Genomic DNA, 19,162 nt, shown 5'->3' with positions numbered 1-19,162 from the left:
TGCACCTGATTTTACTACCTTTTTTTTACCATGTTGTTAAACGAATCATTGCTCTTGCTAAGTGGATCACATGATTAAGTGAATGGTTTCACCCATGGACTTTACTTGTTGAAAGCCAGCCAAAAAGGTCGCAAATGGCGATTCCATGACCCAGCCATAAATACATGCAGTCCCCAAGTGCCCAAATTTTGATCATGTGACTGTGGGGAATACCGCAATGGTTGAAGTGTGAGGACTGATTGTAAGTCCCTTTTTCAGTGTCATTCTAATTTTGAATGGCCACTAAACAAATGATTGCAAGTTGAAGGATGACCTGTAGCAGGTTTACTAAACAGCCCAGGCTTCAGGAGACTAGTCTTCTCTTAGTGATTGGCTAAAAAGTCAGAAAGCTTTGACAGTCACTTTCTATATGATCACATTTTCTCCCAATACCCCATCAATGGAGAATTCAAAGAATGTTTTAAAGTCCTTCAGCTTTAAGCATGTAGACCCCATTGTCTGAGGCAAAACTGAGCCAAACTTTTGAAAGGAATGATCTTCTGACAGTGATCTTTATTTTTGTGTAATAAGTAACTAAGTGGGGTTGGATATCAGTCGAGGACAAAAAAATTAAAACATTTCATAATTTTTCATTTTTCCAGTCATTAGAATTCTTTATTGGCCTAGTGTGATTGGACACACATGGAATTTGTCTCCGGTGCATAAGCTCTCAATGTACATGCAAGCACTAAGTGATAAATCATGATCATATGCATAAAATGCAATCATCATCAATCATAAGATACAAACTCAGTAAATAAGCAAACAATATAAATCATAATAGGATACTAAATAAAGGAAATCAACATAATTCATGAGATACAAACAACAACATTATAGTTCATAAGAAGCTAAGGAAATAGCAATAGAAAAGATGAGAAGATAAAAAGGATAATCAACTTGTCATTTTTTTAAAAAAAACTGCAGCATGAAAGCACTTAAATATTTTTATTATGAATGGCATTTTAAAAAATTGTTAAATTACAAATGGGATGACTTTTGTTCCTAACATCTATCAGAATGGGGTGGGGGGATAACAAGGAACAATTCTCTGTTTACTAAGATTTATTAGGAATAAGGTTGCAGTAAAAACATCAGATTTTTGGCAAACAAGTTTGCTTTTAGATGTAGAATCTATTTATAGGCAATTTAAACCACTGGATTCTGGCTTCCTTCGTTGCTTCCTTTCAGCGTAACAGGAAGGAGGGCAATCCAGTCTGCCCTTATAATTTGTTTACACAATGGCTACATTAGGAATCTGAGTATTTCCTCAACTAAGTTGTTTTGCTCCATTATGGAAATAGGGCTGCTGGAATAAATGATTTGATTTTGTCAAGGATTTATTATAATAAGTCAATCCTAGGAATCAGGAATAGTCACTCCCTGTACTGGAGAAAGCGAGCCTTAATGGTCTAGTGAAGCATTAATAATGGTCTTCATCCAATATTTTAAAAGGGATATGTGGGAGATCTAGAAAATTACAGCCCAGGCAGTTTAACATATTCCAGGCAAATTGGAAGAAACTATAATCAAACCAAAAACAAACTAAGCTCACAGAGAGATAAGGCTTGCTGAAGGAAAACCAGCATGGATTCTGAAGAGGGGAATCTGTCTCATGAATCATTTAGAGTCTTTTGCAAGGGCCAGCAGGCCATGGATGGTGAGATCCTGTCAATATTGTACATCTAGATTTTCACAAGGCCTTGGCAACATCCTTCATAAAAGGTTCTTGAGTATCCTTATCTCTTATGGGATTAGATGATCTTCCTAGTATTTTTCATTAATGATGAGAAACCAAAGCTTAGGAACACATGGGCATTACTTTTAAAGGAGAGGCGTTCTTCAAGGTTGAGTGTTGGGACCAGGGGGTTTTATCTTGTCCATACACTATTTTCATTTAGAAGATAGCACTCAGTTGGAGAAGTTTGCATACATCATCAAACTATTCTGATGCATGTTGGAGAGCAAAACTCTTAATGCTTTACTTAAACTGATAACATCTGTACTGTCTATAACTAATCAGAGGGCCTTACTTAATGATGATCATTGGGACAAGGATTTCTGTCATTAAACAATGTGATCCTAAAGTGCACCATCACAGCCAACTGTGTGAGTATGGCCAAGCAGGAGTGTACTATGGCCTGGCTGGATGGGCACACGTGTGTTATGGAGAGTGGGCAGGGAATGTGTTGTGGGCGGGCGCATGATGCAGAATCAGCAAAAAAATGACTAACAACTCAAAGGAGGGACTTGCATGCTCATATCTTTCTCATAGGATTTCCTTTTATATTAATGGTGATATGGACTCTAGCTTTCCCAAATTAATGCCCTCCAATCTATCTAATTTCAAATGCTCATTCCCCCCCCCCCCAAGTGATTTCTGAACACATATAGAGCACACCAATTGGGGAAGGCATTCCACTAAATATTTTCATAAATAGCCAATCCCATGGACAAAAACCTGGTAGTAGATCCCATGGGACCCTAAGTCAGGGATCCCCAACCCCTGTTTCGTGGACCAGCACTGCTCCGCAGCATGCCAGAAACTGGGACTCAAACAAATGAAGCCCCATCCAAAGGATGGAGGCAGCACATGAAACCACGCCTCCTTTGATCCGTGAAAAAGCCTCTCTCCACGGAACTGATCCCTGGTACCCAAAGGTTTGGGGGCTGCTGCCCTAAGTTACTGTCTTCAGCATCCTTTGAAATACAGTCTCACTTACCACATGCCCAAAGGTCAACAGCTTTGCCATAGGGATCCTTCCGGAGCACTTCAGGAGAAAGGTAACCTGGAGTGCCTGCAAAACCTGTTAATTGTCAAAATAGATTGCAAATTACACTACTTGCCCCCAGGAGAATCTACAACTTTTCATTTAGAAAAAAATCTCAGTCTTGGGATTTCTTATTACATGACAAATATTAAGAGCTGAAATAGCAGGGATAATTGTCATCTCCCGAGCCTCGTGTTCTATTATGACGCAGATGCTATGGGAGTTGTTCTTCTAACTTCTACTCTATTTGGATCTGATTTTATTGCTCCTGCTACTCCCAAATGCTTCTCAAACAGCCCAATTTTTCTCTCCCCTAAAGCTGAGACTGCAAGCAATCTATTTCCCCACTGGAGGGAACTCCACCTCCTGGTTTTGAGTTCACCCTATAAGTCCTGTACTGGGAATGCTGGCTTGATTGCTTCCTACCTCTTGCTCGGTGACACATGAAAATGACAATGTTTTGTTAGCCTGCAAACAAAAACATCAGGCAGATCTTGGTCTTGCTTTCTTTGCTTTCTTCCCCTTTGGAATGGGAGGATATTTATTGCTTTGGCTGTCAAGCAATGATTTCACTCTTGATTTTCACAGCTGCAAGTCTCATAGATTGGAAGAAGATCACTAATCATCCTCCAATTGTTTTGAGGGATTATGAAGGACAGGCAACGGCCAACTGAAAGCGCCTTGCACCCCACTGCTGGCCCAGCTAGGCAAGCGCTATCAGATCAAACCAACTACAGCTCTGTGAAGTCTCAAAGTAATCATCTTTTCCAGCCTTGTTATTCAAGATCCTTCTGGGACTTTTTTTGTTGGAGAAGCATATGCTGCACTAGTGTATTGATGGCTTAGAAATTATAAAGGTATTCCCTTAACAGCCTATGTCTACAGCTCAAAGATACAATAGCAACAGACAATAGGATGACCTTATCAGCTTGCAGTTAATGGTGATATGGACTCTAGCTTTCCCAAATTAATGCCCTCCAATCTATCTAATTTCAAATGCAGTTATTATGACTTAATTAAACTCCAGCTAGTACTCCCAATTTATGTATTACAGGTAAATACATACTTTCTCTCAACTGGAATGGCAGCTGGCTTTAATATTATATAATATTATACATACTGACACAGAAAGACATATCTAAATAAATGCCACCGGGGAAGTAATATGACCACAGTCAATATATTAGTTTCTACAATCCCTTTAAATTAGGACACTTTACTTAGTCTAAATCAAGGTGGTTGTCTTTTTTCAAAACAGAAACTCCATACTTTTAGAATACAGACTATTTCAGCAATATGCGATTCTCCTACATCTGACATATTGTCTCCAAAAGTGTAATCCCTTAGCTTGACTTGGCAGAAGATAGCAATAGCACTTAGATTTATATACCGCTTTAGGGTGCTTTCCAGCCCTCTCTAAGCAGTTTTACAGAGTCAGCATATTGCCCAAACAATCTGGGTCCTCGTTTTACCCACCTCGGAAGGATGGAAGGCTGAGGCAACCTTGAGCCTGGTGGGATTTGAACTGCCAAATTGCAGGCAGCTGATAGGAGAAGTGGCCTGCAGTACAGCACTCTAAGCACTGTGCCACCAAGATGCTTAGGAATGACCTGGCCAGAACAAAGCTTTAAACACAGCAGCTGACTGACCCTCTCAGAACAGAGAATACAGAATTTGTACACATATACAGTATACATGAGTATTGAAACTGTTGGATTCTTTCTCCTCACTTTTCAAATTAATAGATACTTGATGGTTTACTTGGTGGCATTGGGTGGCTGAGATATGGCTCTTCTCATACTGGGAGGCATTGATTCCTGACTTGCTGGCTTCAGCCTTATACCAGCTTTCTTTCTTTCTTTTTAAATATAATTTTAGTGAAAGTTTTAACAAATATGAATAAACATGAATAAAAACTAAAATAAAGTAAGAAGGAAAAAATATACAACAACCAGAGGAAAGTATTAATCTATCATTTTTAGTGGGTGCCAACTGCTGTAGAAAAATACCAATTCAGAATTAATGCCTTGCTTCATTTTACTGATAGAGTAAAATGTATTTTGCCCAATTACATACATACACACCAGTGGTGGGATTCAATTTTTTTTACTACCAGTTCTTTGGGCGTGGCTTGGTAGGCGTGACAGGGGAAGGATACTGTAAAATCTCTAGTCAGAGGCGGTATTTGCCGATTCTGCGAACTTCTCAAAATTTCCGCTACCGGTTCTCCAGAACTAGTCAGAACCTGCTGAATAGCACCTCTGATACACACACACATTGGAATCTCTGTAAGCCCAGTGTTTTCCTACTCACCAAACCAGGCCTGCTGTTCTCCTTCCACTTCTATAGCAAGACCAAAGTCAGCTAGTTTAACAGCAGCTCCCTTCAGTTTGGAGGCCAGCAAGAGGTTCTCTGGCTTTAAGAGGAAAAAGAGAGAGAAGGGAACAATAAAAATGCAAAGAAAAAAAGGTCCCAATTTTTTCTTGTGACTGAGATGCCAAAGTGTTATAAGCAGAACACTAAACTTGGCATGTTTTTACATCTCTAAGAATACAATCTTAGAGAATCTATATTTCTGGGAAATGTGGAGATAGCAATAAAATTATTTTTTAATAGGAAGGATAATGAACAAAAACAATGCAAAAATGTTTAAAAAGATGAAGAGACTGTGGATGAGAAACAATGTATAGAAAGATTGATTGCTGCAAAAAAAGAGGTTGAACTAGTGCCATATAATGTGTTAAGACAGAAAAAGGATAGCTGCAAATGAGAGACAAGAAATTAAGATTAAAAGTGGCAGAGAAAATGCAGTATCTTAAAGAATAAAAATTGGTTAAGAAAAAACGATGCAAATGGAATTCAGAATAAAAGTGAGAAATGCTTTGAGGTGAAACTGAAGTGAGAGAATATCAAAAGAAAGACTGTAAAGGCTTGTATGGGAATAATGATATATCAAAATAACATTGAAGTGGATACTGTTGGGGGGGGGGGGGGGGGGGGGGGGGGGGGGGGGGGGGGGGGGGGGGGGGGGGGGGGGTGGGGGGGGGGGGGGGGGGGGGGGGGGTGGGTTGGGTGGGGGGGGTGGTTTTGTGGTGGGGGTGGGTTGTGGGGTGTTTTTTTGGGTTGGGTTTGGGGGGGGGGGTTTTTTTTTTTTTTTGGTGGGGGGGGGGGGGGGGGGGGGGGGGGGGGGGGGGGGGGGGGGGGGTGGGGGGGGGGGGGGGGGGGGGGGGGGGGGGGGGGGGGGGGGGGGGGGTTTTTTTTTTTTTTTTGTTTTGGGGTATCTTAGATTATTGCAATATTGGGCTGACAGTGAGTTGACCAGAAGCTACAGCTGATAACAGAATGTAGTTGCAAATTTACTGGCCACCAATGCTAATTGGTTCAATAGAACCATACTGTCATGCACCTGTCAGAGTCTGAATCTGAGGAGGAAGCCGAACGGCTGACAGGGAAAGGGAGTGTGGCTCCGTTGGCTGTGGAGGAGGCTGGGGAAGGGCAAAGTCCGGCTAGGCAGAGCAGGAGAGAAATAGAACAAGGGAGAGGAAGATCCAGGCCCACACTCTCTTCATCCTAGGGCACACAGGGAGGAACAGAGAAGAGAGCAATGTGGGTTGTGTGGCTTACAGGGGATGAAAGTTCCTGATTCCCTTCATTAGCCACAGCTGGGAAGACAGTTTATGAGAAATTCAGGCTGCGTGCAGCAGGCTTCTGGGAGCAAACGTGACTTTATCTTGTGTTGTCGTTGCTTATCTGTGTTCCCATGTGAGTTTTGCTATGCCTTCAAGTCTGGAATTCTTGCTGCTGCCCTGCCAAACTAATTACCTCAGTTTGGCTTGACTGGACTTAAAGTTACAGTTTGTGTTGACCATGTTTTGGACTTAATTCTCTGCAGTCAAAGGCTGTTCCTGGGAGAATTTTTCTCCAGCCAGAAGGTAACCTGGACATTGGGGGCAAAGTTGGAGATAATAAAGGAACTCTTATTGATTATCTGACTGTGTTTCCTTTGTGCCACGCCCTGGGCCATCACACATACTCCCCCCTGGCAGAAGTTGCATTAGTTGCCAGTAAACTTCCAAGCTGCCTAGGAAAACCAAGGAAAATCATCAAAACCATAAAAAAGCAAAAGTTAGAATATTTTGGACTTGTGATGCGACACCCGGAAAAATATGGCATACTTCACTTAATTCTTCAAGCAAATGAGGTCCAGGCTGAAGAAGAATGCAATGGCTTCAAAGTCTAAGGAACTGGTTTGGACAAAACTCAGCAGCACTTTTTCGTGCAGCTGTTGATAAAAATGGGATTGCCAACATGATCGCCAATGTCTGATGACAGATATGGCACAAGAAGAAGAAGAAGAAAGCTTCCAAGCCCAATTCAAGGTGCTGATTGTTATCTGTAGTGTACTTTAAATCTTAAATCCTCATTTCCTTTGGACAATCTACTTCAGGGGGAATCTGCCTGTCTCATACAGTCTACTTGGAGAGAGCACTGTAGCAGTGGTGGGTTTTTTTTACTACCGGTTCTGTGGGCTGGCTTGGTGGGTGTGGCAGGAGAAGAATGCTGTAAAATCTCCAGTCAGGGATGGTATTGGCCAGTTCTCCAAACTACTCAAAATTTCCGCTACCAGTTCTCCAGGACTGGTCAGAACCTGCTGAATACCATCTCTGCACTGTAGGTCTATGCAATGTCTTTTCCAGTAACAGCCTCCTCATTATTGAAAATGTTGCCCTCCTTAAGTCAGAATGACCTCCACCTTTTTAAACACTCAAATTTTCACAGAACCTTTAGAATGGAAAAAATCTTTCAACAGTAAGCAATTGCATAATGTTGTTTGCTTGTTTATTACCCACTGCAGTCCAGAGATTCCTGGTAGCTTATGTGAAGTGTAAAGCCAAACAAAATATCAATCTAATTATAAAACAATTAAAGAACTGGAGTCACACAGAAAGCTATAAGTGATAAAAATAGAAAATGAAAATGGCTTGCTAAAATCAAGAGAAGACTCTCCGGAACAACTTGGACCTTACAAGCTTTTGAAATGTTAGCAAAAGAGGGGACTGGGCTTTTCTCAAAAGGAGGCTGTTCTATAGTGTTGGTGCTGCCTTTAAAGAACAACATCTCCTCAGTTGAATTTCCTGAAAATGTGGAATCGGTAACAGTTCCTCTCTGTTTGATTGAATTGGTTGGGCTGTTATGGGTATGAGTAGGTGGTCCTGCAGATATATCCAGGTGCCAGGCCATAACAGCTTAAATCAGCAGGTTATGTTGCACATTAACAAGAGGAGATTTTTATTTCATAGAGGACACTTTCACACTAGGTTTTGTGAAGGAAGTTTAACCAGAAGAATGCTTTTAAGTTCTTTCAATTTTACAATGTATAAATATTTTACCTTTAAATCCCGATGCACCACACCCATCTGATGACAATGCAAGACAGCTTCCAGGATCTGCTGAATACAATGGCTAGGAAGAAGAAACATTGTCATACAACATTATGTCATATTCCTCGTTATGGGTAATGGCCATAGATAATGTTTCTCAGTGGTCTCCATTTCATGCTTCACTCCTCCTCTCATTTTCTATCTTCCTATGTGTTTTTCTGCTGAGAGCCGAGCAGAACAAGCTTTCATTACAATCTTAGCTTATTTAACAAAGAGAAATCTGACTGTGTAATGAAAACCCATCAGGGAATCTTTAGAGTTACTAAGGTTCCTTTTGGTGAGAAACAAACAAAAAGAACTTAGAAATTTCTTTATGCGGTGATAGCAAAAACAACCTGACCAATTTCTCATGTAAATGATTATTTTAGATGACATGACCATCCCAATAGGGTTACCATTACTGGGCTACAAAACTCCAGATAACAATCAGATAGTAGCAAGGAGGCTCCGCTATTTGGCTCATTAACATTTGGCAGTTCTGATATGGTAGCTGTAGACACAGGTGGCAGAACAGACAGAAGAGCCACCTGTAAAATGAAATGACTCCATTCACAGATGCTAAAATGCAATTGGATTTGAATTTCAAGCCTGCAGCAAATTTGTATGCATTAAATTGGGTATCTTTTGAATCTTTTGCAAGGCAATCTCATGGCTTATCTTCTCTGCGTTAGATACAGAGCTCACCTTGAATTTGCTTTACAAATAGGAAGAAACATGTATCTCACAAAGGCCCAATACCCACCTATGTCAGTATTACATTGAATTTTAAATAATCAAATTTAAATTGGAAATTCAGATACAATTTAAGTACCATAAAAATGAACTGAACTTAAAAGAAAAGGTAATTCATTATTTGTGAGATTGAAAGGCATACCTTATTCTTGATTAATCTAAAATCAAAGGGAGCAAACCTTTGGCTTAGAGAATTTTCCTTTTTCAAGGAAAGGCTGAAGACCACCAATCTCAGTTGCAATTTAGCTACAATGGGTTCATGAATTGTGCCAAGCATCATATAGCTTCGTTGAGTTCAGTTTAGCATGTTATGTAAACCTGATCTATTTTTGTATAAATCATACTTTATAATGAATATGCTGTGTGAACTCATTTAATAAACCAAAGTACAGCACGATGTGTGATCCCCTGTATAATCTTGACCACAAAATAATGCTAATCGCCTACAACTATCTGAATCCCCATTAAGCCTTCACCACCTGTGTTTAAAAACAATATTTTTTCTCTCGTTTCAGTGAAATCAAAGCTTGGAAATATACAGCATCACAGATATCTGCTATAATAAGAACAACAATAACAATAATAATAACAATAACCATCATCCTACTTGGAACAGCTTTTATCCTCTGACGCTACCTGAACAGTTCCTAGGTTAGGATTCAAACTGTTGAGCTACGAACCAATCCCAAAGGCTGTGAATCTCATTAAAGATTAAATAATAATAATAATAATAATAATAATAATAATAATAATAATAATAATAATAATAATAATAATAATAATAATAGTAATAATAGTAATAATAGTAATAATAATAATAATAGTAATAATAATAACAACTCTAGTATACTAATGGTTGAAATGTAAGAAACAGGCAGATCTAACAGAGCAAGGAGCTGAAAATAAATTTATAAGTGAAAAAAGTAATGTTTTCACTCTTTTGGCCTATCAATTTCAGGCAGAAAATTTAGGACCCAGTTTTTCTAGACGAGTGTTTTTCAGCCGTAGCAACTTTAAAATGTGTGGACTTCAACTTTCAGGATTCCTTGATCTGCCTGCTAACAGATGAATTCTGAGAGTTGAAGTCTACCAATCTTAAAATTGCCAAAGTTGGAAAACATTGTCTTAGAGATACTTCATTACCTTTCAGTACCTACCTGGCATCTGCTTCACTATAGTATTCTCTGGCAACAATGTCCTCAAACAGCTCCCCTCCAGTTACACTGAAAAGAAAGGAAAGGAGAATCAGCATCCATTGATTGACAACGCCAAATAATCACATGTACCATGTAAGGGCCTTGACCCAAATTTAGGTAAGTATCAAACAGAAAGAGTTTAGTTGTTGCAGGCTGAATTGTAGAGGATAGTGGACTCATTCTGCGCTCTTAATCTCATGATGACCCCTGTCAATCTTAATCGAATTGATACCAGGTCTTATACAGTATGGTTATCCTGACCTAAATGCATGCTCATATATATTGGGGTTTGATGGTTTTTTCACTTTAGTGATTAGGGAACAACATATTGCCACTGTTTCATTCACAGATAAATACAAGTAGTCTTGGATTAACAACAGTTCATTCAGTGATCATTTAAAGTTACAATGGCTCTGAAAAAAGTGATCATTTTTTACACTTACAACTGTTGCAGCCTCCCCATGATCACGTGATCAGAATCCAGATGCTTGGCAACTGGTTCATATTTATGATGGTTGCAGTATTCCAGGGTCATGTGATCACCTTTTGCAACCTGCTAACAAGCAAATTCAATGGGGGAGGCCAGATTCACTTAACAACCATGTTACTAACTTAAGAATGATTCACTTAACAACTGTGGCAAGAAAGGTCCTAAAATGGGGCAAAGCTCACTTAATCAATGTTTCACTTAGCAGCAGAAATTTGGGGCCCAATTGTGTTCGTAAATTGGGGACTACTTGTAATTCCATAATAAACTAGCAACTATAAAAGGCATATATGTTTGAGAAAGCAAGATACTAATATATAAATACACACCCGAAGGATATTGTAACTAGCCATATTCATGGTAAGATAGGTTGTAAGAATAGGGGCCTTTTAAAAAAAAGACTGCATGCCATGCTAGATTAACATGCTAGATTAACAAAATTTAGAGAAATAAAATTACATTGGTGTCACAAGGATAACCATTAATAGAATGAATCCAGGTGGCCTACAAATATTAGATTGTTAGATGTAACCAGTGATCTTTGCAGTCAGGACAATATAACAGAACATGGCAGGAAGTGTGGGGGGGAGTGGATTCTCTGGGATATGGGAGAAAAATCTTCATTGCTAGGAAAGAAGAGGTCTATGGATTTTGAACTATGTTCAATGCATATAGTTTGAAGAAGGACTACAATCTTAATTCATATACTTGTCACATATAACCTCATGTCTTTTTATGCATGAGTGAGATTTCCATCAAGTATATATTTTGTTTTGTTTTATTTGCATAGTGTCTTAACCATTTATAGAACGGGAAATTGCCTTTCAGCACCACAGATTCTCTACCCTGTTATCTGTGAGCAACTTATTAGGTTTTTCATTCCCTAAACCAGTTTTTCCCAACCTTGAGAACATGGTGTTAAGCCATTGGTGGTGCAGTGGTTAGAATTCAGTATTGCAGGCAAACTCTGCCCATAGTCTGGAGTTCAATCATGATCAGCTCAAGCTTGACTCAGTATTCCATCCTTTTGAGGCCAGTAAAATGAGGACCCAGACTGTTGGAGGAGATATGCTGACTCTAAAACCATTTAGAGAGGGCTGTAAAACACTACGAAGTAGTATATAAGTCTATGTGCTATTGTATTAAGATATGTGGCTTCAATTCCCAGAATTTCCCAGCCAGCATGAGTCTTAAAGTTGCTGTGTTTGTGAAACACTGCCACAAGTAGTTTACAAACTGGTCTGTTTCATTGTATACTTGTAATCTTAAAGTCTTGAACTATATGGCATCTATTCTTGGCTTACAGAGCATCCATGTCTTCCTAGCGTTTGGCAACTCAGTGTTTCTTGCTTGTCTAATTGCATACCTTCTTGGAATTGTAAGAACCCATTTCCATCACAGTCTTGCTCTCTTGGTAGAGGCAGAAATAAAGAAACCAAGAGCAGCCTCTGGGAAGAAAGGTTAGAATAAACTAGCTATTTTGATTATGTGAATTTTCCAGTAATGAAACTAAGCTGAAACAGCAGGCAGGATCTAATAAAAAAAAAAATGGAGAGAACAGTGGGAAAGCAGCTGGTTCTCCAGGGATTCCATGTTAAAGATGCTAATTTTTGCTCTAATAACTTTGAAGGACTGATCTGCATAAAGAGCAATGGCAATTCTATTAAAGCTGCATGCCTCATAAGGGGGCATTTAAATGCAATCATTTCATGAGTAGATGAAAATTCCAGATGTTGCCATTCTCTATTTGGGACCATCACAGATTACCCTACTCCATTTTCCATCTTTTTTAAACTGTGAGAAATGCCTTGAGGAGTAAGAGATGGAATCGTTGTATTATGTATTTTTATTAGCTACTGCAGGAAACAGCTCTAATGTCTAAACCACTTAGTTACTGCTTTCTGATCAGAATGGAGCACAAACTACAGGGCCACGGTATCTAAGAATGACTGTCACCATCTCAAAGTGGAAACAGACGATAGATTTTTAAAGGTTGCCCATGATGTACATCAGCTGACTCACAACTGATAGTTTGGAAAGTTGAAAATCCATCCCAGAAAAAGGCCATGGCAATCGCTTCTGTATCACTACTAAGTAAACTTCATGGCTGCCATCACTAGGCAGACAAACTTGATTGAATAACATCTTTATGGTACTTTATGGTTTCTGATTAATGGGGGCTAATGTTTTTTGTAGCACTAACCTGTTTTTCAGGAGATGGTAACAAAACAACAAAAAACACTGTGTACACACCACACAGCAAGAGATCCAATATGCAACATGGAATTCCCTGGAGAAAAGCACCCTACGGAAGATGAAGTAGGCATGCATATTTGTGTCTATAATCTTTTTATTTCACGGAACTCCCAACATGTATATGAAAATGTTTGGACTTTCTGTAATTACTTACAGGTCAAATATCAAATAATGGTGTGCCTCTTCTGATATGCTGTCATGGAGTCTCACTGCAAAAATAAAACATAAGATTATTACTATTACTACTATTATTTTGCTTCGTTGCACAGCCAGCTAATTGTTTAGACTGGATCTGGCAGTTTTGTTCATCTATTGAGTCCTTCCCAAGGACCTGAATAGGCTGGTGTTATTTGATGGCTATTATCTCAGACTGTAAGCTGTTCCAAGTAAAGCTGTCTTTTGCAATTGACAAGTGGTCATTTTGTCAATGCCAGTTGCATTAAATGGAGCTCCAGATTTCACCATATAATTTACTTCTTTATCCAATAATTGAAATTCTCTACAATTTTAACAATTTAATCTTTTGGTTCTGTAATTGAATAAAACGCTTTCTTGCTATACAAGAGCAGAAAATAAAACAATATTTAAATCCATCTCTTTCACTTTCTCAGTCATGCCTCCTATTCAGTACTGCCAGCAGTTGAAACCAAAGTACATCTGGAGCATGAAAACACACAGATGTTCTTATAGACCATGACTATATTGCAACATTTCCATGGAAATATTGATGATATCAGACTGTGAAATTAATAGAATACAATGTTTGGATGTCATATAATGGAACAGGGCAGAAGGAAGTATGAAATTAAGGGAAAGCAGAAAGCAGACTTGGGAACAATAGATTGGTGTTTTGTATATTGTGTCCAGATGCAGATTGATGGGATTAGTATTGTTGCTGAGAATTGGGGGCTTATTTGTTTCACTGAATATTCAATTCACTCATTCAATTAGCTTATATTAGCCAATAACATTTTTCAGATCTTTGTATTGTGTGTTTAAAGCCATTGCATCATAAGTGGCATTGCATAAGTTGTAATGATGCTTTCATTTCAGCCTGGTTCAGAGAAAATATACACTTTTGATGCATAATATTATTTTAAATTAAAGTAGGAAAATATTTATTGCTTCTAAGTTGTCATAAAATAGCCAACTGGCCATTGGTTGAATTCTTAGCTGAGTAATGTATGTGGTAGCCTAGAAAATTTTCCTTGAATTAACAATGGAAATATATTGCAATTTAAGTGTCAGTTCAGATTCAGAAGAAATCATTAATGTACATCAGAGATATGTGAAAACTTTTTAATGTTATTTAAGACAGGGGGATCCTGGGTATTTCATATATTTCCATGGACATTCAGCTTATAGATTTTAATTCAATAGATATATTTTAAGGCACTGTTACTATATGGAACTCAATCACACAAAAGCATTGCAGGTCTGAAACTTCACCTTGCTGAAAAAATTGGAAATGAATTGTAATTGTAATTTTCAGCAATTTTATCTGGAAATCACTATAGCTTATCCAGTTTCCTTTGTTTGGTAACATGTTGGATCAGGATGAAAGCTGAATAATATCACGGCTAAGAAACTCACCATCTTCCAAAAGCAATTGAGGAGATTCTCAAAAGTGCTGTAATCAGGTTTAGAATAGGATAAAAATGTTTTACTCAAACTTCAAAATGCTATCCTTGGAATCCAACAATGAGAGATCAAATAGATGCTTTCTACTCAACCAATAGCTAATGTAATTTGCTTGGCAGGGTACCTTGGCTTTAAAAGAAACCTTACTATCACGCAGGATGTTTATGTCTGCAAGGCTTAATTTGGTATTCTCACACAAATTCTTGTGGACACCAATTATCAAGTCAATCTTCCACCCACCATACCCGATCTGGAGATGGCTTCCATGTCCAAAGTGACATTCCCTTTACTTCGACTGCAGCTCTAAACAAATGCAGAAACAAAATGTAGAGCATACCAGAGCATATAATCAATACAGCTAATAGGTTTACAAACAGCCAAAAATCCCCCCTCCACCATCTTTTTCATCATGACCATAGGATTTGGCTAGTCCCATCACAAGAATAGCATAGTGAAAAATACACAAAGAAGGAAAATCGGTGTCAATTTATTACGGGAAATTTAAAATTTACAGGGCTTTTAAAAATGAATTCTTATTGAAAGAGCTTGCACTAAAGAAGCCCTTGAACAGTCCATTCTTTAGGAGGATGCTAGGCTAGCTCTATAGATTTACAACCTCTGAAAAGATAATACGTATTTCAGTTCTGATATAATTTTGGCATGATTTAGTATTACTTCATATTTCTGAATCATTGTAGATTTTACTAATGGAATATGATTAAAAACAGCCAAACTAAACAAACTTTGGATTTGATATAAGTTTGTCAGAAATATAGATATTATTAAAATTTTAATCATAACATTTGCATAATCAATTGAAAATAGCCTGTTCCTGTCTGTTTTGTGCTATGGCTAGAACAGCAAATGAAATTCTCCTTTGAGACAGATTCAGCTTCTGACAAGCTAGGCAGATACATCTATGAAGTTATTGTAATAGCAGAAGGGCCTGCCTGCCACTGACTTCCTCCAGGATATTTTCTGACCTATCAGTAGTATGTGTGTGTATGTGTGTGTGTGTAAATCTATCTCTATCTCTATCTATCTATGTCTATCCCTATTCCTATCCCTATCTATCTATATCTATATCTATATCTAAGAGCCATGGTGGTACAGTGGTAGAATGCAGTACTGCAGGCTACTTCGGCTGACTGCTGGTTGACTGCAATTTGGCAATTTGAATCTCATCAGACTCAAGGTTGGCTCAGCCTTCCAAGGTCAATATAATGAGGACCCAGATTGTTGGGGGCAATATGCTGACTCTGTAAACTGCTTAAAGAGGGCTATAAAGCATTGTGAAGCAGTATATAAGTCTAAGTGATATAATGGTTAGATATAGCTAACCATTTCTGATAGAAAAGGCTAGGAGGATCCCAAAAGCACCCAGAATGTGGATATATCTGGATGTAAAGATGACAGATTAACCTAACTTCTTTAACTTGATATCCGTTTGTGTTGAGTTGTGATTTTTTTATTCTCAGAATTCCAGCCAACATATCCAGGTGAGAAGAAGTCAATATATAAAATGAATAAGATACAAATAGAAATTAACCTTATGGTTAACCCAAGTCAACAAATAATGGAAGTGCATTTATGTTTTTGTTGATTTTGAAACTATAACTTGTATATTGCTCATGTTTATTTATAATTAGTAAGATCACTAAATGATCACTCCAATATAAAACTAAAAAAAAATAACCAAAGTTAGTTCCTAGTACATGCAAATACTTCAGGATCACAATATCTTAAAATCTTGGTCTCAAATACATTAAGCTTAACATTCCTCCTCACTAAAAACTGATTCACACTACCACTAATGCATTTTTAAATTATTCTTTTAGGGTTTGATAATCTAAGCAATTATGTGCTGCCTCTGAAAGTTCTGAATGTTAATAACAGAAAATCTTTCTTTAAAATGTTTGGTTTTCCATTTGTTTAAGACATTCTTCACACAGATGGGAATTACTGGGATAGAGCACAATTCTTTTAGATTTTGATGAAATTGGTTTGGCCCCCATTAGAAATTGAAATGGTTTAGTAAGTATAAGACAGGTTCCGGAGAAACATGTAGAAACAGGAGCTATGCTATTACAGATTACAGTGTTTCCTAATTTTCTGTTCAAGATGGATCACAGTTTATCTGGAAATGCAAATTATTATCTAGAAATGTCTCCATTCAAATTGTGTCTCTGTTGCTAGGTAAGCTGCTGTACTTTGCTCTCAGTTATTGCCATGTTTTAAAAAGTTAGCCGAATATGTCTTTCAATGCTTGATTCTCTTCTCAGAGGAGAAGAAGAGCTTCTTTGGAGCAGATGACAGGGCACAGCAATCCAGAGTGTAGTATGTGTGTGTAAAAAAGAGACAAAACATATAAAAACAAGAAAAAAGTTAAAGAAATTATTGGTCCGCTAATGGGAGAAAATGGCAAGAAGGTGAGGAGCAGCAGGGAGAAAGCATAACTGCTTAAGTCATTTTTTGCATCTGTCTTTTACACAAAAGGGAAAAAAAAGGCCAGCCTATTAAAAAAACCTCAGTAAAATGCAGGTTAGGAATGCAAATCAAAATAAACAAGAAAATGGTAAAATAACACCTATCCATGTGAGATGAGTTTAAATCACCAGAACCAAAACCCAAGGTTTTAAGGGAATTGAAGGACGTGCTATCAGAACCACTGAACCATATCTTTTAAAGATCCTGGAGCACTGGGGAACTACCAGATGACTGGGGCTGATGTAGTTCCATTTAAAAAAAGGAAAAAATGGATTCAGGAAACTATAGACCTATCCACTTGACATCAATACCTGGGAAAATCCTGGAAAAGATAATCAAGAGACAAATCTGCAAATACCTAGATGCAAGCAAAATCATAACCAGAACCAACATGGATTTGTTAAATCAGTTCATACCAGACAAATCTTATTGCATTCTTTGACAAAGTGACAAAATCAGTGGACCAGAGAAATGCTGCAGATATAATAGACTTCAATAAAGCATTTGATAAAATAGACCACAACCTATTATCTGATAAGATAGAAAAGTGTGGGATAAACAGCATCACCATCAGATGGATTCATAATTGGCTAACTAGCTGCACTCAATATTTAGTCCTTAATAGAATTGCATCTATATGGAGGGATGTGTAGAGTGGGGTACCTCAAGATTCCTTCTAAGGTCCAGTACTCTTCAATATCTTCAAAAATGATTTAGACAAGGGGAAAGAAAGGGAACTCATCAAATTTGCAAATGACACTGAGCTAGCAGGAATAGCCAACACCATAGAACATATACAATATACAATGTATAGAAGGATCTCAACAGACTTGAACACTGGGCCCTATCTAATACAATGAAATTTAATGGTGAGAAAAGTAAGGTTCTACACTTAAGCAACAAAAATTAAATGCCCAGATATAGAGTAGGTGGTACCTGGGTCAATAGACTCTTGGAGTCCTAGTGAAGGATCTTGGAATCCTAGTGAACAATCACTTAAATATGAGCTAGCAGTGTATTGTAGCTACCAAAAAATCCAATGCAGTCCTAGGCTGCATTAAAAAGGGGATAGAATCAAGATAACATAAACTGTTAATATCACTTTATAATGCCTTGGTAAGACCACATTTGGCATATTTGATTTTAAGGAATTTCAATTTGGTTTTAGGGAAAAAACTGTCTTGTAATTTGCAACTCTTACACTGCAAAAACATATGGACTACACAACTCGAGCAGGGCAAAGCAATAGACGCAATCTACATAGACTTCTGTAAAGCCTTTGATTCAGTGGTACACCACAAACTACTCCTAAAACTAAAATCTTATGCTATCTCTGGACACCTGCATAACTGGATAGAAGCATTCCTGTCAAACAGACAAGAAATGGTCAAAATTGGGAGCATCCTATCAAATTCTGTACCTGTCAACAGTGGTGTCCCCCAAGGCAGTGTTCTAGGACCAACTCTTTTCATACTCTACATAAATGACCTCTGTGATCATATCAAGAGCAACTGCGTTCTCTTCGCTGATGATGTAAAGCTATTCAACACCTCAGACAATACTGCTACCCTTCCAAAAGACCTTGACTATGTATCAGAATGGTCAAACAAATGGCAACTTCAAATCTCAACAAATAAATGCTCTGTCCTACATATTGGCAAAAAAAATCAGAAAATAAAATACAGGCTGAATAGTCAAGACCTTGTTGATGATCCAAACTCTGTCAAGGATCTTGGAGTACTCATCTCTAATGACCTAAGTGCTAGAGTCCACTGTAACTACATAGCCAAAAAGGCGTTAAGAGTTGTTAACTTAAACTTATGTAGCTTTTTCTCTGGTAATATTACACTAATAACTAGAGCATACAAAACATTTGCTAGACCAATACTCGAATACAGCTCATGAGTATGGAACCCACATTACGTATCTGATACGTATCTCAACCTACAGTTGAGAAAGTCCAGAAATATTTCACAAGAAGAGTTCTCTGCTCCTCTACTAATTGCAGAATACCTGATGCCACCAGACTCGAAATTCTAGGCCTAGAAAACCTAGAACTATGCCGCCTTCGGTCTGATCTAAGTATAGTATATAAAATCATACATTGCAATA

General features: G+C 38.0%; 1 protein-coding gene across 6 annotated transcripts in view; it reads right to left on the bottom strand.

Annotated features, from left to right (window-relative positions):
• Window positions 1-19,162, bottom strand: part of CAMK2A (calcium/calmodulin dependent protein kinase II alpha) — a 149,903-nt gene that overhangs the window by 34,474 nt on the left and 96,267 nt on the right. For all 6 annotated transcript variants that reach the window (XM_026686234.2, XM_087955175.1, XM_087955177.1 and 3 more), the window contains exons 4-8: window positions 13,077-13,131; window positions 10,141-10,206; window positions 8,201-8,273; window positions 5,124-5,226; window positions 2,763-2,846 (exon numbers count right to left, since the gene is read on the bottom strand). In XM_026686234.2, coding sequence (XP_026542019.1) covers window positions 2,763-2,846; window positions 5,124-5,226; window positions 8,201-8,273; window positions 10,141-10,206; window positions 13,077-13,131 — 381 coding nt within the window. The remainder of the gene's footprint in view (window positions 1-2,762; window positions 2,847-5,123; window positions 5,227-8,200; window positions 8,274-10,140; window positions 10,207-13,076; window positions 13,132-19,162) is intronic.

Source organism: Notechis scutatus, chromosome 2, assembly GCF_049901735.1.
Source record: "Notechis scutatus isolate UNSWTSFEM ecotype Mainland chromosome 2, rNotScu1.2, whole genome shotgun sequence".
NCBI classification, from domain to species: Eukaryota; Metazoa; Chordata; class Lepidosauria; order Squamata; family Elapidae; genus Notechis; species Notechis scutatus.
Note: the sequence above shows the minus strand (reverse complement) of the source record. Positions and strands in the feature narration are given on the sequence as shown.